The sequence below is a fragment of the Cucurbita moschata genome, unplaced genomic scaffold (assembly GCF_002738365.1).
Source record: "Cucurbita moschata cultivar Rifu unplaced genomic scaffold, Cmos_1.0 Cmo_Scf00029, whole genome shotgun sequence".
NCBI classification, from domain to species: Eukaryota; Viridiplantae; Streptophyta; class Magnoliopsida; order Cucurbitales; family Cucurbitaceae; genus Cucurbita; species Cucurbita moschata.
This window is the reverse complement of record NW_019268545.1, coordinates 2,321,952-2,343,841: the sequence shown is the minus strand read 5'-3', so window position 1 is coordinate 2,343,841 and position 21,890 is coordinate 2,321,952. Positions and strand designations below refer to the sequence as shown.

General features: G+C 39.8%; 3 protein-coding genes across 4 annotated transcripts; 2 read left to right on the top strand and 1 right to left on the bottom strand.

Annotated features, from left to right (window-relative positions):
* Window positions 1-1,980, top strand: LOC111463829 (inorganic phosphate transporter 1-4-like). The gene has a single exon (XM_023107758.1). The coding sequence runs from the start codon at window positions 26-28 to the stop codon at window positions 1,643-1,645; it is 1,620 nt and encodes a 539-aa protein (XP_022963526.1). The 5' UTR covers window positions 1-25; the 3' UTR covers window positions 1,646-1,980.
* A 5,678-nt stretch (window positions 1,981-7,658) lies between these two features.
* Window positions 7,659-10,768, bottom strand: LOC111464091 (actin-depolymerizing factor-like). Its single transcript, XM_023108174.1, has 3 exons — window positions 10,602-10,768; window positions 8,944-9,209; window positions 7,659-8,088 (listed from the first exon to the last, which is right to left on the bottom strand). The coding sequence occupies exons 1-3, from the start codon at window positions 10,623-10,625 to the stop codon at window positions 7,938-7,940; spliced, it is 441 nt and encodes a 146-aa protein (XP_022963942.1). The 5' UTR covers window positions 10,626-10,768; the 3' UTR covers window positions 7,659-7,937.
* A 5,979-nt stretch (window positions 10,769-16,747) lies between these two features.
* On the top strand, window positions 16,748-18,524 carry LOC111464088 (transcription factor MYB4-like). Of its 2 annotated transcripts, none has more exons than XM_023108167.1 (3): window positions 16,748-16,955; window positions 17,114-17,246; window positions 18,015-18,524. In XM_023108167.1, exons 1-3 carry the CDS (start codon window positions 16,823-16,825, stop codon window positions 18,463-18,465), a joined length of 717 nt encoding a protein of 238 aa, XP_022963935.1. In that variant the 5' UTR covers window positions 16,748-16,822; the 3' UTR covers window positions 18,466-18,524. The 2 variants fall into 2 exon arrangements, with proteins under 2 accessions (XP_022963935.1, XP_022963936.1); XM_023108168.1 differs by having other exon boundaries at window positions 17,117-17,246; window positions 18,015-18,521.
* The last annotated feature ends 3,366 nt before the right edge of the window (window positions 18,525-21,890 follow it).

Genomic DNA, 21,890 nt, shown 5'->3' with positions numbered 1-21,890 from the left:
TTAGTATAAGAAATAGAAGCAAGACATGGCAAAGGAACAATTACAAGTACTAAATGCATTAGATGTTGCCAAAACACAATGGTACCATTTCACAGCAATCATCATTGCTGGAATGGGATTCTTCACTGATGCATATGATCTCTTCTGCATATCCCTTGTCACAAAATTACTTGGAAGAATCTACTATCATGTTGATGGTGCAAAAAAGCCTGGATCATTGCCTCCAAACGTTGCAGCTGCCGTTAACGGCGTAGCGTTCTGCGGAACGCTCGCCGGGCAACTATTCTTTGGCTGGTTGGGTGATAAAATGGGGCGAAAACGAGTCTATGGCTTAACTCTAATGCTGATGGTTGTTTGCTCCATAGGCTCTGGCCTCTCCTTTGGCCACAATTCACAATGTGTCATGACTACTCTATGCTTCTTTCGATTCTGGCTCGGTTTCGGCATTGGTGGCGATTACCCTCTTTCGGCAACGATCATGTCGGAATACTCGAATAAGAAGACTCGTGGTGCGTTCATTGCTGCGGTGTTTGCTATGCAGGGATTTGGAATTTTAGGTGGCGGGATATTCGCCATTATCGTGTCGTCGGCGTTTAAGTCGAAGTTTGATGCTCCATCTTATGCTGTTGATCCAGTTGCCTCTACTGTGCCACAAGCTGATTATGTTTGGAGGATTATACTAATGGTTGGTGCTCTTCCTGCTGCTCTTACTTACTACTGGAGGATGAAAATGCCCGAAACCGCACGCTACACCGCGCTTGTAGCGAAGGATACCGCTCAAGCTGCATCGGATATGTCGAAAGTTATGCAAATGGATATTGAGGGCGAAGGAGCAAAGGCTGCTGAGCCAACGCCAAGTGATAGTGTTAGTTCATATGGCTTGTTCTCCAAAGAGTTCTTTAGTCGCCATGGAACTCATTTACTTGGAACTACAAGCACTTGGTTTCTACTTGACATAGCCTTTTACAGCCAAAACTTGTTTCAAAAGGATATCTTTAGCGCCATTGGATGGATACCACCAGCAGCCACCATGAATGCACTTGAAGAGGTCTTTAGAATAGCAAGAGCTCAAACATTGATAGCCCTCTGCAGCACTGTCCCTGGCTATTGGTTCACAGTGGCTTTCATTGATAGAATTGGAAGATTTGCCATTCAACTCATGGGATTCTTCTTCATGACAGTCTTCATGTTTGCTTTAGCTATTCCATATCATCATTGGACGTTAAAGGACAATCGGATCGGGTTCGTTGTCCTCTACTCGTTAACGTTCTTCTTTGCTAACTTTGGACCGAATGCTACCACGTTCGTCGTCCCAGCTGAGATCTTCCCGGCACGATTCCGTTCGACTTGTCATGGTATATCATCAGCTGCAGGGAAGCTTGGAGCTATGGTGGGTGCGTTTGGTTTTCTATATTTGGCTCAAAACCAAGATAAGAACAAAACTGAGGCTGGATATCCTCCTGGGATTGGAGTTAAGAACTCGCTTTTGTTGTTGGGTGCACTTAACTTTTTGGGGATTTTGTTTACTTTTCTTGTGCCGGAAGCTAAGGGGAAATCGTTGGAAGAGATGTCGGGCGAGATCGAGGATGGTACCATTGGGGAATTGGGTGGCCAAACATCTAGTACGACACAGTCACGTGTTTGAAGATTCCACATATGAGATTCTCGTTATAATAAAGTTGACAGGACGATTGATGTATTTCTGTGTCATTTTTGTTTCTTCGAAGTGCTCGATGACATGTAGTGACTATCGAAATTTTTGTGCTCAATCTGAGAAGTATAATAGTGAATTATTTTAGAAATGTATCTCCTTGTTCATACTGTATCTGTGTGAGATCTCATATTGGTTAGAGGGGAACAAACTATTTCTTATAAGGGTGTGAAAACTCTTCTTAGTAGACACGTTATAAAAATTGTGAGGCCGACAGTAATACGTAATAGGCCAAAGCGAAAAATATATGCTAACGGTGGACTTGAGCTGTTACAAATGATATTAGAGCCAGACACCAGGCGGTATGCTAGCGAGGACGTTGGCCCCCAAGGGGGTGGATTGTGAGATCCCACATTGGTTGAGGACGCTGAGCGCCCAAAGGGGTGGATTGTGAGATCCAACGCTGGCCCTCAAGGAGGTGGATCGTGAGATCCCACATTGGTTGAGGACGTTGAGAGCCCAAAGAGGTGAATTGTGAGATCCCACATTGGTTGAGGACGCTGAGCCCAAAGGGGTGAATTGTGAGATCCCACATTGGTTGAGGACGCTGAGCGCCCAAAGGGGTGAATTGTAGGATCCGACGCTGACCCTCAAGGGGGTGGATTGTGAGATCCGACGCTGGCCCTCAAGAGGGTGGATTGTGAGATCCCACATTGGTCGAGGACGCTGAGCGCCCAAAGGGGTGGATTGTGAGATCCGACCCTAGTTCTCAAGGGGGTGGATTATGAGATCCCACATTGGTTGAGGAAGCTAAGAGCCCAAAGGGGTGTATTGTGAGATCCCATATTGGTTGAGGACGCTAAGAGCCCAAAGGGGTGTATTGTGAGATCCCATATTGGTTGAGGACGCTGAGCGCCCAAAGGGGTGAATTGTGAGATCCCACATTGTTTGAGGACGCTGAGAGCACCCAAAGGGGTGGATTGTGAGATCCCAGATTGGTTGAGGACGCTAAGCGCCCAAAGGGGTGAATTGTGAGATCCGACGCTGACCCTCAAGGGGGTGGATTGTGAGATCCGCCGCTGGCCCTCAAGGGGGTGGATTGTGAGATCCCACATTGGTTGAGGACACTGAACGCCTAAAGGGGTGACTTGTGAGATCCTACATTGGTTGAGGACGCTGAGTGTCACAACCTTACTATGAAGAGAGTAGGTTGTGACCCTCACGCCATGACAAGCAAAGGGGCGTCCCTCAAGAAACGGCCATCCGGCCATATGCGGGCCAACGTAGAAGAATGTCATGATGCGATCGAGGAGGACGATGCATCATCCAACACACCACCATGCAAAGTGGGCATTGAAGACATGTTGAGACACAAGCATAACAAAGACATCAGCATAGACATGAAGGACAAGATAGACTTTTTGAAGGGCCGGGTAGGGCCCCGAGCCTTAACCTCAAAAGTCGGGGTTTCAAAAGGAATTTGGGCATGCGGTTCGTGAGTTAAGTCCGTCCATATGAAATATGAATGCTCGCCAAGTTTGGTGTCAATCGGACATTGGACGGACAATGCACGACACCGTATGACACCTCACAAAAATCATGTCTACTCTTGGTAAAATGAAAATGGCTCAAAATGTATTATATAGGGGTACCATGGTGTTAGCTCTCCACCACCCCTGGGCCCTGTGGCCTAAGTGAGCTACCCTGTGGCACATACGTGTGTCACAGTGTGGGCGAGCGTGTCGAGACAAGTGTCTCGGGCGACTTCCTTTGAAATGGGTTTTTGAAGGACAGTACCGGACGGCACGGGTGTGCCGGTATTGCGCCCTAGCCCGCGTGTTGGAGGTTGCTACATACACCCGCTATCCAGTACGGTATCCATAAATGACTCGGCATGGACACGGGAGGGCCTATGCCTCGATAGAACCCGGATGGATGGATGTTCGAGAAGCCCCGATGAGATGAACGACACACGGGCCCATTCTCGATGGCACGACCGAACGAGTTATGATGGCCGACGACATCCCGAGACTCGGGATGGCGTCAAGACATATGGACCCTGTCGATGGGGATCGAGATGGTAAGACGAGATGCGACGTTGTATTGAGAGACCTTGGCCCGAGTAGAGGCAAGGTCGAGTCAAATGAGTTGGCCTAGCGTAGAGGCAAGTCGGATGTGTCGCAGACGATTGAACATACACGCACAGTCGGTGTGTGTGGTTGAACAAGCTTGGATTCCGCACAAGCGATGTTCGATTGGCGAAGACAAACCTCGCCTAAGGTCCGACGAAGCCACAAAGCCGGGATGAAAAATATATATGAGGCTTGATCCCCCTTAAGGCTAGTCGTGAGCGTGTATCGATCACGACGCCGCACGGTCAAGAATGTAGGACCGTGACAGTTGGTATCAGAGCCACACTTTGTGCGTCTAGTCGGGCAAGACAATCAAGAGAAATGAACCCAAGAGTTGATCAAAGACCTTGCAAGTGTGTCAAGAGTGCCGAAGTGGGCAGGACAGTTGTCGGTCAGAATTATAATCAGTTGGGGGTTGAAGCCAAGACTACCCGAAATTCATTAGTGTCGTGTGTCGACACCTCAATATGGGAAGATCTACCCGTCAAGCAAAACTAAGCTCACCTGACAAGAGCTTGCAATTTCGAAGTAGACAAGACAGATGAAACAAAAAGCACCATGACGGTGCCTTCCAAAGAACCATTCACATTAGAGAAATAGTGTCAGTGGTTGCAAGCAGAGAAGCCGAGAGTCAAGAAAAGACAAACGTCGGCCGAGTGCAAAAGCCGTATACAATGTAAGTCCTTATGGAGGGACGACCTTGCTGCAAAGAGGCAGCTGAGTTCGAGCGGGGGAGAGCAACATCAATAAGTCTCTCACCCCGTAAAGGTGTTCAGACATACGAGCAGACGTGTATTCCTTGAGTCAGCACCTTGTGCCTAGGGTGGATGACTCCACCAACAGATGTCAAGACCAATATCCGCTCGAGAAGTGAGCGTCAAGTTAGAAGTTCAAGGACAACAATAGTCACACGAAAGTGACAAAATACAAAGAGTTGGCCGAAAGTTAGCGCCAACAACTAAAGAGACTGTCAAAGAGTTGACTTTGCTCAATAGGAGAAGTGGTCGCAACCAAAGAGTGTTGCGGCCGAGCTTGCGAGCCCCACCCCAAGGGGTGAACTAATTCACAGGAGAAGTGGTCGCGACCAAAGAGTGTTGCGGCTGGGCTTGCGAGCCCCACCCCGAGGGGTGCACTAGTTCACAGGAGAAGTGGTTGCGACCAAAGAGTGTCGCGGCTGGGCTTGCGAGCCCCACCCAGAGGGGTGCACTAGTTTATGTGATCCACAAGAGGATACACACACTGGGGCCAAGTTGGCCACAATAGGGCAAAAGTGCCCTTCTAAGCCCATAGACATTTGGGGAGTGCCTGCAAAGAGAGTTAGCCTCGCCCACAACTATGGCAAACGCTGAAGAGTCACGTCTACGTTGCGAGTCTCGGTGGCCGAGTCCAAGATGGGTGAACAACAGAAATATGTCCGAAGAGGGATAGCCGTAGATAAAGAAACAAGCCTAAGTGAGGACAAGTTCACCCAACAACTGACCAAGTCAAGAGTCAGACCGTGGTGCCACCTGACAAAAAGAGAAGTCAGAAGCATCCACTCGAACTTGTCCTATGTTGGCATAAGACGTCAGCAAGAAGAGCATTATGACAAAAGATCGTCAGGTGCTCAACAATAGTATACATTTCTGAAGCACAACCAAATCCAGCGAGTCGAGTCGCCAATAGACAAAGAGTTGGATCGTCATCGGGACGATGCCGAGATTGAGTGGGAGAGAATTTCACAATAGGTGGGGCGAACGCGCCCGAGAAAGTTATCGAGGATGATGACTAAATTAAGTAGGGGAGAATGTCACAATCTGCAACATGATTGTGACTCGAGTAAGTCATCGAGGACGATGACTAAGTTAAGTGGGGGAGAATGTCACAACCTTACTATGAAGAGAGTAGGTTGTGACCCTCAAGCCATGACAAGCAAAGGGGCGTCCCTCAAGAGACGGCCATCCGGCCATATGCGGGCCAACGTAGAAGAATGCCACGATGCGATCGAGGAGGACGATGCATCATCCAACACACCACCACGCAAAGTGGGCATTGAAGACATGTTGAGACACAAGCATAACAAAGACATCAGCATAGACATGAAGGACAAGATAGGCTTGTTGAAGGGCCGGGTAGGGCCTCGGGCCTTAACCTCAAAAGTCGGGGTTTCGAAAGGAATTTGGGCATGCGGTTCGTGAGTTAAGTCCGTCCATATGAAATATGAATGCTCGCCAAGTTTGGTGTCAATCAGACATTGGACGGACAATGCACGACACCTCACAAAAATCATGTCTACTCCTGGTAGAATGAAAATAGCTCAAAATGTACTATAGGGGGTACCATGGTGTTAGCTCTCCACCACCCCTGGGCCCTGTGTCCTAAGTGAGCTACCCTGTGGCACATACGTGTGTCACAGTGTGGGCGAGCGTGTCGAGACGAGTGTCTCGGGTGACTTCCTTTGAAATGGGTTTTTGAAGGACAGTACCGGACGGCACGGGTGTGCCAGTATTGCGCCCTAGCCCGCGTGTTGGAGGTTGCTACATACACTCGCTATCCGGTACGGTATCCGTAAATGACTCGGCATGGACAAGGGAGGGCCTATGCCTCGATAGAACCCAGATGGATAGATGTTCGGGAAGCCCCGATGAGATGAACGACACGCGGGCCCATTCTCGATGGCACGACCGAACGAGTTATGATGGCCGACGACATCCCGAGACTCGGGATGGCGTCAAGACATATGGACCCCGTCGATGGGGATCAAGATGCGACGTTGTATTCAGAGACCTTGGCCCGAGTAGAGGCAAGGTCGAGCCGAATGAGTTGGCCTAGCGTAGAGGCAAGTCGGATGTGTCGCAGACGATTGAACATACACGCACAGTCGACGTGTGTGGTTGAACAAGCTTGGATTCCGCACAAGCGATGTTCGATTGGCGAAGACAAACCTCGCCTAAGGTCCGATGAAGCCACAAAGCCGGGGCGAAAAATATATATGGGACTTGATTCCCCTTAAGGCTAGTCGTGAGCGTGTATCGATCACGACGCCACACGGTCAAGAATGTAGGACCGTGACACTGAGCGCCCAAAGGGGTGAATTGTGAGATCCCACATTGGTTGAGAACGCTGAGCGCCCAAAGGGGTGGATTGTGAGATCCCACATTGGTTGAGGACGCTGAGCGCCCAAAGGGGTGAATTGTGAGATCTGACGCTGACCCTCAAGGGGGTGGATTATGAGATCTGACGCTGGCCCTCAAGAGGGTGGATTGTGAGATCCCACATTGGTTAAGGACGCTGAGCGCCCAAAGGGGTGGATTGTGAGATCCAACGTTGGCCCTCAAGGGGGTGAATTGTGAGATCCCACGTTGGTTGAGGACGCTGAGTGCCCAAAGAGGTGGATTGTGAGATCCGACGCTAGCCCTCAAGGGGGTGGATTGTGAGATCCCACATTCGTTAGAGAAGAAAATGAAGCATTCCTTATAAGGCAACAATGTGAAAACTTTTGCCTAATAGACGCATTTTAAAAATCGTGAGGTCGACAACGATACGTAACGGGTCAAAGCATACAATACCTACTAGCGATGGACTTGGGCTGTAACAAATGGTATTAAACCCAAACACCAAGCGGTGTGTCAGCGAGGACACTGGACCACCCCACATCCGTTGGAGAGGAGAAGGAACCATTCCTTATAAGATAAGAGTGTGGAAACCCCTCCCTAGTAAACACGTTTTAAAAATCGTGAGGTTGACAACAATACATAACAGGCTAAGGACAATATCTGCTAGCGGTGGACTTGGGCTATTACAACCTATGTTCGGTAACAGGTAGTGTTCTTCATTTCACATCATAAAATGCAATATCTATAGGTTATATGAAGAAACCCAAGAGATATTGAGACACCAATGACAATACGTTCCATAGATATCTAAACATTTTCTATTACAAACATATCTACATCTGAGAAGCAGCCATAGCAACCAGACATCAACATCATGTCGATCAACCAGATATCAGCATTCTACAGATGTCAGTTTATTTTACGGTTTTGTGCAACGTTTTCATTCGCCAAGGGATCGGTTTTACATATATCGAAACGGGGATAAACCGATTCATGAGTATTCAAAATACAAGCTGGTTTACCCCGACGAGAACAACAAATTAAACTAACCGAGACTGTTCATTGAGCACGGTCTCTGATCACATCCAGGTCCATCTCTGCAGGGTCGGTAGCTTGAATCTCGTAGTGTATGCCATTGAGATCGTGTCGAAAGCTGTCCTTCGATGTCGCATAGAGCATCTTAGCACGGATTCGTGAACTAGCTGGAGACCTGAAGTACAATAATCTAGTGTGAAGAATAATCCATGAATAACCAAGTGACTATGAACATGAAGAATCCTAGTGCCTAGAGATTAGAAATTGTAGTTTGATTTTAAATAGTCGCAGGTGATCAGGTGGTCATAGGATCAAAACCTTTTGATCTTCGGATAACTAACGTTTTTGTAATAGCCCAAGCCCACCACTAGCAGATATTGTCTGCTTTGGCCCGTTACATATCACTGTCAGCCTCATGGTTTTAAAACACGTCTAGGGAGAGGTTTTTCACACCCTTATAAAGAATGTTTCGTTCCCCCTCTCCAACCGATGTGGGATCTCACAATCCACCTCCCTTGGCACCGCCCGATGTCTGTCTCTGATGCCATTTGTAACAACTCAAGCCTATCGCTAGTAGATATTGTCCGTTTTGGTCTGTTACGTATTGCCGTCAGCCTCACAATTCTAAAACGCGTCTACTAGGGAGAGGTTTACACACCCTTATAAGGAATGCTTCGTTTCTCTCTCCAACCGACGTGGGATCTCACAATCCACCCATTTTGGGGGCCCCATTGTCCTCGCTGACACACTACCCGATGTCTGACTTTGATACCATTTGTAACCGCTCAAGCACACAGCTAGCAGATATTGTCTGCTTTGGCCTGTTACGTATCACCGTCAGCCTCACGGTTGTAAAACGCATTTGCTAGAGAGAAGTTTTCCACACCCTTATAAGGAATGCTTCATTCTCGAACCGATATGGGATCTCAATGCGGTGTTGTGGAGCAACCCAATGAACAATGTATATCGAGTAGGCATTAACATGGCAATGAGAAAGATAAGAGTAAGTTGATGATAGGTAAAAGCTAACCATGCTATGAAAAATATCTTGCTCTTCTGGCAGTTGTCGGATGTCACGAAATCAAAATCATAGACAGCGTAGCGACAATCGTTGTCGGGCAGAGCAGCAGTGAAATCTTCATAGCTCTCTGCAGGACTGCCAATCTTGTCAACCACCACCTCTCGTTTCTTTTCATCGACCTTAAAGATCACGTATCGATACATTTTCTTTCTCTGTAGTTCAGAAAATATTTTCTTGGTGTGTTCATTCACACCCATTGCAGATAAAGTGTTTTGCTGCAAAGGTAATTCATACATGTCAAGCAATCAAATAGAAGTCCATGGAGGAATCATATAGACAAATAACAATAACAGCCTCCAAGTTTTAAAACGCGTTTGCTAAGGAGAGGTTTCTACACTCTTATGAAGAATGATTCGTTCCCTTCTTCAACCGATGTGGGATCTCACAATTCACCCCTTTTCAGGGCCCAACGTCCTCGCTGGCATTTGTTCCCCTCTCCAATCGATGTGGGATCTCACAATCCACCCCCTTTTAGGATCCAGTGTCCTCGCTGACACTCCAACCAATATGGGATCAATCCACTCCCTTTCAGGGCCCAACGTCCTCACTGACACTTGTTCCCTTCTCCAACCGATGTGGGATCTCACAATCCACTCCCTTTTTAGGGCCCAACATCCTCACTGACAATCGTCCCCCTCTACAATCGACGTGGGATCTCACAATCCACCCCCTCTTGGAGTTCAGCGTCCTCGTTAGCACTTGTTCCCCTCTCCAACTGATATGGGATCTTATAATCCACTCCCTTTCAGGGCCCAGCGTCCTCGCTGACACTCGTTTCCCTCTCCAACCGATGTGGGATCTCAAAATCCACTCCCTTTTAGGGCCCAGCGTCCTCACTGACAATCGCCCCCCTCTACATTCGATGTGGGATCTCACAATCCACCCCCTCTCGGAGTTCAGCGTCCTCGTTGGCACTCGTTCCCTTCTCCAACCGATATGGGATCTCACAATCCACCCCTTTTAGAGCCCAGCGTCCTCGCTGACACTCGTTCCCCTCTCTAATCGATGTGGGATTTCACAATCCACCCCCTTTAGGAGCCCAGCATCCTCGCTGACACTCATTCCCCTCTCCAATTGATGTGGGATCTCACAATCCACCTCCTTTAGAAGCCCAACGTCCTCAGTAACACTCGTTCTCCTCTCCAATCCACGTGGGATCTCACATATACCAACAAAGTAAACAAAATCCCGAGATCCCAAATAGATTCAAGTTTTATAATCCTAAAGTTTCTAAAAAGAAATTACAAAACGAACAAAGAAGAAGACACTGGCACAGAATCAGACCCCACCCTCCACCTCCAAAACCTGATCAGTAAGGATCATAACTTCCTCCCTTTAAATCAAAGCTTTCAGAGCCATAGCATAACCTCCCTAATCCAACATTTTTCACCAAAACACACCATATTTGCAGAACAAAGCAAGAAATTAAGGTCACAAAATACATACATGCAGGATCCACAAGATGGGTAGTTCTCAAACATCAAAAGTGGGTTAAGAATCAAGAGATACACATAATCAGCATCAAATCAGAACAAAACCCAGTTTCCCAGTTGACATGTAGTTGAGTTAAAAGCAAAGAAAACATGAAAGTAAGAACATAAAGATACCCGTCGGAGGCCTCTGAACGACATGATGATCGGAGAAGCGGCGGCGATTAAGAAGCTTAAGCAAAGGGAGGAGGAGAAGAAAGATCAGAGATGGTAGGCACAAGAACCAGAGGCAGAAGATATAGAAAGAAGAGAAAGGGAAAGGAAATGAGACCCAATGGCTAATCCTGCCAATTTCCCAAACAATCAAACTGAAATATTCTTCTCTCCCAAAGTTTTTTTTTTTTTTTTTTTTTTTTTTTTTTTTTGTGCTAAAAAAAATTACAAAATTTGGTAAAATAACTTTCATCTCAACTTAATTTCTATTTGTTCTTGGCTTTTGATTTAAATTTAGTTTATATTTGATCATTTTAGTTTTTAAAAACAAAATGTTTGGTTTTAATTCTTAATTTATCTTTAAATTTGAAATTAATTTTTAAATGGTCCATAGAAAAGGTACATGAATGAACTGAGACTACATACCAAGAGAACGATTTTGAGAATTGAAAGTCACTCTCTATACTAATAAGATGCACCTTTTTTTTCAGTGGCTCAATCACAGTAATTTTATGATTAAGCGTGAAAGAGGTATTTTTTAGAATGCATGTGAGTGAGGACAAAGTATTCTGAGAGGACACGAGTAAATAACGTGACCATGTTGAGGTTGAGGATACGAGTAAGTAACGTGACCATGTTGGGAGTTATTAGGTGTCGAATCTAGATTTCGAATCCTAGGCATCGGTTATTACCTAAAGATGGTTCGAGGACGAACCAAGGCAGAGGTTGGAAAGTACGTGACACCGAAGTAAATGGATGACACTTAAAAATTAAAAAATGTTTTCACAGTCGACCAATACTCAAGTTGATATATATTTTTTAATAAAAAAAATATAATAAATTAATAGAAATTTGTATAATTTTGAATGAATTTGAAGGTTGCAAATAAGGAAAATGATAAAATAATGAAATTAGATGTGATATTTGAATAAATTTGGGTTTATTATATAATTAAATGTGACAATTAGCTCATATATTTGTTCATTATTTGGATGATATTAAAACCTTATGAGATCCAACTCACATATTTAATATATATATTCTTTTTTAGAAAAAAAAAAGCTTATTATTATTATTATGGAAACCATGTATTATATTTTCCTTTAGCTTACAAATTTGGAAAATTAGTATTGAAATGCAATTAATTTCTTCCTCTTTTTTCATGGGACTATTTTCGTTCGGCTCTTTAATTTTATTATTTGTCTCGAACATATCTGTATTCTTTGAAAAATTACAATATATTTCTTTGACGGCGCATGGATTGGGTTGGGTTGTGAAAATCTTTTGGATCAATCGAAATTTTGGATTGATTGGATTGGTGATTCGAGCCACCCAAATAAAATTCACAACCCAATTCGACCTAATCTAACCATTTATTTTTAGGTTGGGTTAGGTTGTCGGGTTATTCGTTTATTTAAAAAAAAAAAAATTATTTACCATCCTAGAGGTGAAGGTCATCCGTCTAATCTATATAGAATTTTCTTTATATGGTTACATTGAATTAACCAATCGGGAGTTTATAGCCTTTCTTTGACAAATTAACTACTTGTCTCGGGTGGAAACCTTACGACAAGCCTCTGGAAAGGAAATCAACGTGGGAACTCTCTCTTAAGGTCTTTGACTTTACTCATTTAGGGCTTGCATGACCCATCAATTTATGGTGGCAATGTGGGCGGGACAAACGTATGCTCGACGAGGAAAACACTTGAGGAGATATAAAGACTATCATATCTTAGAGTAGAACAAGCGCTCTAGGAAAAGAACGGTTACCTTGTTACAGCGTAAATCTCATAAATTTCAAATATCAAACATTCACAAGTCATAATGCTGACATCCGTTACAAATGTCAAATATTCTTGATTTTCATAATAATCTTAAAATTAAGGTTAGGTTGTAACCTTATTTTCGAATCGGTCGAGTTGACTCAACCAAGAACATGTCAACTCACAAACCGACCTCAATTTTTTATTTTTTCCAAAAATTCAATCCAACTTTTATAGTTTGGGTTTATTTGACATTTTATAAATGTTTCGAGTCCAATTTTTTTTGTTCAAAGTTTTAAATTTTTTTTCTTTCAAATATAATATTAAAACGTTTATAAATAATTAAGGATAATATTGTATTTTTTTAAAATTTAGTAACATTGTTCCAAAGGTAAAGTTTAAAGTTATGTCGTTCTAACTTTTCGCTCTCTTTTTCATGTCGCTCTCACCGTCATAGGCACGTCCCTACTGAGAAATACACTTTATTGATGGAAAACGTAGCAAACTTTATGTTTTTAGCAACTTTTGTGATACGTTACGTGTATAAATATGTTAATAATACATTAATTTTTTTACAACACATACCAAATCGAGAAATTATAATGCACTAAAAAAATAAAATCGACAATTTAAAAAGATTAAAAAGGAATTTAAGAATCATATAGTATATTACATTAATAAATTATGAGTTAGGATATAAATACTATATAATAAAATGTTTAATAGAAAAAATGATTAAAAATTTATTAAAGTTTAGAAAATTAAAAAAAAGAAAAAAGAAAAAGGATGCGTTGTAGTAACGCAGGGTTGTCTTTAATAATGTCTGGTGGGTCTTTCATTACTTCTGGGGCCCACTTCCTTCAATTCCTCGCACGTGTCCATCTTCCCCACACGCTTTATATTAGCATTTTCTATTTTTTTTCGATAAATAAATAAATTATTATATTTTGTATTTAATAAGTTCAGGTATTAAATACAAAATAAAAAAAAATGTACGCTAAATTAATAAGAATATCCTCTCAATTAGATAAAAGATATATATTTTAAAATTTTAAAATTTTAAAAATATTATTATCATGAAAAATGTTAATATTTTATTTAAAAAATAAGGTAAATTTTTAAAATTTTCTTTAATAACCTTAAATTTTTTTTAAAATTAAAAAAACATTTAAAGTTCTTTTCAAAATTTAAATAAAAATATTCATTAACTTTAAAAAAATAATATTAAAAAATTTGGAGATAATTTATAAGGCGTTGATAGACATTTTTTTTTATCTATATATTGACGATATTTTTTATATAGGTAAAGGATGTCATCCTATTTTTAAAAATTTAAAATTTATTTATCATTAATTATATTTATATATTTTAGGTGAGGGGAAACCAATCTCCACCGTCGGATGGACCCACCGAAATTAAGATCTTACGTAGGACATTTGGTCGGAAAGTTGGCCAGCGGTTGGGTCCCACAGGCTATAGCCAATCACGTTTTACCGCCGCCGCGTTGTTGTTATTATTATTATTATCACACTTTAATATTCAATTTCAAATAATGATTTCATTAAATATCATTTTCGAGTTTGAATATATAGTGAATTTATTATCACTATTGGGGAATAAATTAATAAGTAAAAAATTAAAATCAACCAAGGCGTAGGCGCACGATCTGACCCAGGTACGTGATCTAACCTAGGCACGTGACCCAAATCAAAACACACACATACGACCCAAAGGGGTTTGAGCACGGTTCTCTCTTTAGCTGTTGGTTTACGTCTAATTCGCTTCTGAGTCACTAGTTTAGCTTGTCACTTCATCATGCTAAGGAAGCATTGGAATCGTCTTCATTTTATTTAGAGATATATATCATTGATCAAGAGATCTGAATTTGATCCTCATCTTCACGTGTTGGACCAAGAAAAAACTTTAGTTTATTACTTCTCGTTCCTTTATGAGGACCTATCGAAATAGGTAGGCCCAAGCCTTGTCCTCTTTCCGACCGAACGGTAATAGCTAGGGTTAGTCGTTTGAGATCGATAGATTCCTACCACTTTCTTACTTGAATTGAATATAGAAAAATCATTTTTTAGATTTGGTGATATCATTACGAAGAATTTTTTGAATAAATAATAATTAATAGATGGTCAAAAATGGGTGAAGGGAAGATCTTAGAGAAAGTTTCAATCTTAATTAATTAACATTAACTAACTTTCCTTCCTCTTTCCTTTTAAGTTTAAAAGTCTCCAAAGACATAATTACAAACCTTTAATTAGTGGATGTCTTCTCACTCACAATTTGTTTATCCTTAAATGCTCCATTTTCGTCACAAATAACTCCGAGGTTGACTTATAGCAACTTCCACCTCACCTTCTTAATCAAATGTTTTTTTCACGCCTTTCTTAGCCGTAGATTAGTGTGAGCAACACGTCCTGGACGGGCATAACCATGACACTGGGCAACTTACTCGGTTTGAGCTACTTTTGAGGGTGAATATTGTGCCCACAAACCAACACGATTCTCATTTCTACATTCCCTGCAATATAGTCACGTTACTTACTCTTTGCTTCTAAGAGTGAGGACTATCCCTACAAACCAACACGAGTCTTTCTAGGATGCCTGGCCTTTCTCTACATCCGTTGCAACATGGTCAAGTTACTTATTCCTTGCTATCGATTAAAGCAAAACACACTTAATTGTAGAGTTTCTATGATTGAGCCACTGAAAAAGAAGGTGCACCGAGTCCACATCTGAATGAGAACAATCTTGAAGTAACTTTTAGTTCTTTAGAGTCTTTCTTAGCTATCATATCTTTAGGATTGCTCTCATTCAGATGTGGACTCAGTTCATTCATGTACCCCTCCTTTACTCTAGTATCACATGCCCACAAGCTTCCGTGTTGGTTCGTTCTCGAACCACATCTTACAAGAAAAGGTACCACTTTGATACCAATTCTTATGTCTCATGTCCATAATTTGGATAAGGATTCGAAATCTAGACTTGGCATTTGATAACTCTGATATTCTCCCGCATCTCCTACGATATGGTCAAATTACCTATTTTCACTTCTAGAGTCAAAATTATCCCAACAAACCAATATGGGTCCTTTCAGCATTTTTTGTCCTCACTCACAGGCTTCATAGAGTTGCTCTAAGCAAAACATGCTTAACCTTAAAGTTTCTATGATTGAGCTATCGAAAAGGAAAGTGCACCTTGTTGGTATAGGTAGTGATTTTCAATTCTTTTAACATGATATGCCATGTACACTTATTCACATGATTATTTTAGGATTATGAAATACTGTTATGTTATGCCACGTACGTGTTCATGAAAGTTATATTTATGAAAGAATGAATGTACGACCTACATCATACGTTATGACATGATTTAAAGTTATGGAGAACTCATGCATTTTTGTATGTCATGTGCATTGGGATACTTCCCCATTATGATGAGTATAGACACGTACATTGTGATATCTATGTACGCTGTGATATTATGCGGGCTTCTTTCCCTCTATGGCTCTGGCAGCGTGAGCGTGTACTAGCTTAAGGGTAGGCCCAGGGGGTGCGTATATGCCCATCTGGTGGCTCCATGTACGTGGGTCGTATGTAGAGAAGTACTGCACATCCAATTTTTGCCCGAATTGGAAAGCAAAGTTCAAGGCCATGAAATGTTTTATGAAAGAATAAGTTCCACCATGATTACTCGTGTATGCATTTCCCAGCCCCAATAGGAAGTATTTCTTAAAATACTCAAGCCAAGTGTTACTCTAAATTTTCAGGTAAAAGTAATGCATCCCTGTACAGATGATGACGACCATGAGACCAAAGCTAGGGTAGATGCATTGATGTTGTTCTTCTTTCGTAGTCTTACGTTTGTAACTAACGTTAATGATGCGTTATAATTTGTGAATGTTTGATATTTGAGTTATTAACGACAAATGTAGCGTGGATAAGAAGATTTTTTTTAAACATAATTAAAAAAAAAAAACAACCCGACAACCAAACCCAACCTTGTAAACTCTATTCGAGTTGTTCGAGCACCAACCCAACCAATCCAAAATTTCGAATTGGTCCAAAAGATTTTCCCAACCAATCGAACTAGCGGGTATCCATAGATATCAACGTTTCAAAAGAAGGGTATGAAAAAGTTGATGGGTTTGTGGAAAAACAAAATGTTAAAAGAAAACCCACGTTTTAATTTGAGGAAAGAAACCCTAATGGTATCACATCGAACAGCCCCACAATAGAAAGGTAATTTCCTCGAAGGATTGTAATTTGTAGGCGGATTTTCCCCTTTAAAAACCAAACACAAGTGCGCCCTCTTTTCCACCCACTTTCCCTTCTCTAATTCCCTTTTTCTTACACATATATATGCAAAATTCAAGCCCTCATCTCCCTCTGTTGGGGCTCTAAAGAACTCAACATGGTGAGAGCTCCATGCTGTGAGAAAATGGGGCTCAAGAAAGGCCCTTGGACCCCTCAAGAAGACCAGATTCTCATCAATTATATCACTCTCTATGGCCATGGAAATTGGCGAGCCCTCCCAAAGCAATCTGGTAAGTTTATATGTCCTTTTACTCAAAACCCATTAAAAAAAATCTAGCTTTTCTATGAACTTAGCCAAGAAATGAGAGGAAAATGCTTTCTAGCTCGATTTTTCTTCGTTTTCTTACGTGGGTTGGCTCGTTTTTTCATAATTTCTTATGGGTTTTAGCAGGATTGTTAAGGTGTGGAAAAAGTTGCAGGCTTCGGTGGATTAATTATCTAAGACCAGACATTAAACGAGGAAATTTAACCAAGGAAGAAGAGGAAACCATTATTAAGCTACATCGAGTGCTTGGAAACAGGTTCGTTTCTCTTTAAATCTAAAAGGGTTATCACTACTCGTAGAAAAACTAAACCTAACGTACCAATTCTGAAAGAGCTACGAAATACTTTTCAACAAGATTTTAATGAGTGAGACGGCTAGTTATCGTAGACACGGCTATTTATCGTTAACTCTTTGTCTTTCTAGTAGCTTTTCTTCTCTATTGTTTTTTCTTGGAGAGAGAGATTCAAACCTACAAATGAAAGAAGAAAAAAAAAGTTTTTTTTAGTGTTAAGTTATATATTTTCATAGTGAAAAAATCATCTATTTAAGACAGAATATTAATGTCGGTATGAAAACAAATTATTGAACATAACTGTTATTATGTAGTTGTCTCATAATAATTTAAAATGTATGTTTTCTTCTAATAACTTTTTGTAACATGTTTTGTGCTCTCTCGTACAAACCGCAAAAAACTATCTTTCGCATGGTTTTTGTTTCGTTCATGCTTTCTCAAGTACAAAACGACTAAAATTGTCAATCACATTATTCTAGCCTCTTATGCAAGTTCTCGTGACTCGGGTGTTCTCGAAAATATATATAGTTTAACCATAGCTAATTAATTGCTTCACATCGACTATTGCATAGACTTTAATCCATTTTATGTCATCATGTGACACTACCGAACAAAACTGACGACATTGAACTTAACAAACAAAACATGTTTTTTGTTTTCAACCAATAATTAAGAATCTACGTTCTTGGTCTTTCCAATAAACTAACATTTTATATGTCCTCTTGATCGTAGATGGTCGGCAATTGCAGCAAGGTTACCAGGAAGAACCGACAACGAGATAAAAAACGTGTGGAATACCCATTTGAAGAAAAGACAAAATTATGCCGCCGTAAACCGGCCAATCTGCGGCGGCGGCCATGAAGAACCTGCAGCACAACCCTTCAAATTTACGACCTTTCACTCCATGCAGAACCCTGCTTCGGCTTCTTCGCCGCCCCATTGCTCCAGTGAAAGCTCCTCCATCGTCTTGCCGGAGAACGGTGACTTGTCGACCAATAATCTGCCGGAGGCCGACGAAAACTTCTGGGTGGAAGTTTTGGCCGGCGATCAGATCGCCACCGTGGGGAGCCAACAGGGATTTGGAGGTGAAAGCCAAGGACAATTTGGTAATTTAAAAATGGATCAGCCCGCTCTTGATAGTATGGATTTTTGGTACAATATTTGTTCGAGGTTAGGGTTATAACCCGAACCAATCCTACCTTATTTTAAAAATTAAGAATATTTGACGTTTAAAATCGATATTAGTGATGCCTAATAAGTTGCAAAGAATTGATATTTGAGTTTTTATGAAATTTTAATTATTAATCATATTTTTTTTTCTAAAATAATAATAAAAAAGAACTTGAGATTAAGTGGTTGAGTTATTCTTTATTTTAATTATTATCTTGGATTGGGTTTCGGGTGATTTTTTTTAATTTAAAAAAATCATATTTATACACAATACTTAACTTGGGTCGAGTCAGGTTAGGTTGAGTTAGGTCGGCTTATGAATTCTATTTGAGTTCTTCAGGTCACCAACCTAATCCACTCGAAATTTTCCGTTGTCGGAGTTGGGTTAGTTTTCGAGCTTATATTTTTACAAAAATAATTATAAATTTATTAAAAAAAATAGTTAAATTTGAATATTGGAAGGTTGAAGTAAAATATATACAATTTTATATTGCAAATGCCGACCTAAAATTTCATGTAAAAGGAGAAGTATTCAAATTGGATTCTTCGAGCATTATTGACATGTTTTAAACATCCCTATTTATCGTTTTTATCCCTCTCTTAATAAAGTCTAAATCTAGATTCGACATCGAATGAACTCGGCATCTCACTACATTCCGTGCGACATGGTTAAGTTATTTACTTCTCACTTCTAAACAGTTTGGATGTGGTCTCGGTTTATTCATGTACTCATATTTTACTCGACTGAAACTGAGAGACTAAATAAAAATTAGTCAGACATCACATTATAATTTTTTTTTTAAGTGTAAAAAATGTAATAAAGATATATTTTATTGGACATCAAAATCTATAGAAAGATTTTATTGATTAATTTTTACAAATAAAATCTTATAAAAATGCTAAATTTATGGTCCAATGGTTAAAATGTTTAAATCCATTAAAATTGAGTATTAGACTATAAAAAAGTTTATTTATTTTTTTTATTTATAGTGGAAAATGGGTTAGTGGGTTATTTCATTTGTAATATTTAATTTTCAAATTTCAATATTTTGATTGAAATTTAGTGATAAGATATGTCTCCCAATTAATGGTAGAAAAATAGACAAATAAAATGTGTTTTTAATCATAATTTTGTGAGATTCGTTGGAGAGGAAAACGAAACCTTCCTTTTAAACGTATGAAAACCTCTTCCTAGTAGACATGTTTTAAAACTGTGAGGCTGACGGTGATAGGTAACGAGCCAAAATAGACAATATCTACTAGCGATAGGCTTGGGCTGTTACAAATGGTATCATAGCCAGTCACTGGGTGGTGTGCTAGCAAGGACGCTGGCACCTAAAAGGGTGGATTTTCAACTTTCGATTTTGATTCAACTTTTGTGTATTTAGATAGTATTAAAGCGGAACCTCTCCTTATATGATGTGGTTTTGGATGAATGAATGTGGAAGTTGGTGGGCATGTGATGATTGATTAAAGAAAGGGTAGATGAATAAACCAAGACCTAAATATGAATGAGAGTGATTCATAAAATATGATGGTTAAAAAATACTTAAAATAATTAATAGTTACTGTCTATATCAACAATATGTCTCTTTCTTTTCGATGTCACAATCATAGAAACTCTAGAAATTTGTTTAAGAAACATGTGACTGAGTACAAAAACATGTTGAAAGAATCCATGTTCGTTAATAAATAGAGTCTTCTCTCCAAAGAAGAATGTCAAACCATAAGGTGTCGTATATTTTTTTGTTTTACATTTTCTTCACCGACTTTGAAATTAAAAGCACAACGTAAATGGACATGTCTAATTATTTGTGACATCCGAGTAAAGGACAGACACATGAATAAATCAAGATCACATTCGAATGAGAGCGATCCTAAAGATAAGATGACTAAGAAATACCAGAGAAGTTATTAGTGGTTGAGCATTTCAGAAGATTCAAACTACATAAATTTCTTGAACAATTTTGCAAATTACACAACGTTTTCAATAATCTAAGTTCCAACCCTTAAAAATACTTCTAAAATTTGTTATTTATTTTTTAAAAAAGTATTCACATTCTTTCGAAAATATTTTACTTAACCTTTTGTAATATTTTAGAATTTAAAACCAAGGCAATATAACGATGAACAAGAATAGAATTTTGGATTTTCACCCGTGACTAATAATTTCTTCTAGGAAAAACTTCTCTTGACGCAAAGCTAACGTTGAGATATACGTTTTTCTGTTGATGAACATAGCATCGAGAGAAGTGTACTTTTGGCAATGTTAGCACTTCTTGTGTCACTAGGGTATCGTTTCTTTTGACACAATGCATAAACATAAGATAAACATAATTTCTCCTAGTATAAAGATATGTCGGCATAGGTTCGTCTTATCAACTTTTTTTTTTCTTCCGACATTTGTATTGAAAAGTTTTCCAAAACATGAGTGTTTCAAAGTATCTTTTCCGACAAAAAAAAAAAAGGAAAAAAAAAAAAAAAAAGCTCAAGACAAGGTTAAAACATCACAAAAAGTGGGCCAAAAAAAAAAAAACTTTTAAAATATGTCTAAAGTGTCTTATGAGAAGTTAAAAAGAATTTGAATGTGCTCTAAGTAAACCTAACCGATACAATTCACTTTCTCGATGCCTCGTAAGTATCTCAGTGGTACCTCGTGACAAACACTTACTCTGCTATGTAAAATATCTTAATAAATTCAATAATAATATTTCATATCAAAAATATAATTTAACTACCAATATAAACACTTCATAACATAATGATCTACTTGTAAAAAAAATGTAATATATGTGTGTGTGAGAAATGGAGTGAGACATGGAATATGATCTCGAATTTTTGACCTCGTTTATCTAAAAGAGAGAAATATCTCTCTGTTCCACCATTCTTGATCGAACCAAGAGTTCTTGATATGAACTAAGAGATATTAATCATATAATATACTTCAATGAAGACGTGAAAAAAATGTTGTTGAAATTATCAAAAGACGTTTCAGTTTATGCCACATTGAAAAGAATGAAGCTTCATTGTTATAAATTTTGGGTCGATTATATTTTCGAGTTATGATGTTTGTTTAATATTTTTTGAAGGCTTATTTACGGTGGATAATAATGGTCATACAATATACATAGTGACTAATTATAGTCAAAATATGAATGTTATACACTCTTGAAATAATCAAAGGTTTTATTTTGAGGCTATATAAAGTAATGTATGTTATCATTGTAACGAACTCGAAAATGTAGTAAAATGAGCATTTATGTTTTCTAACCAATAACTAAGTTTCTTTGCAATTCTATGTAATTTAAATGGCATGTAGAATCATTCAAGCTCGATAAAATCAATCTTGCTTGTGAAATGATTCGAATCTCAAACAAGTGTTCTTACCTTGAGATATTTGATCATCAAGAATCATTCAAGCTAGACATGATTGATCTT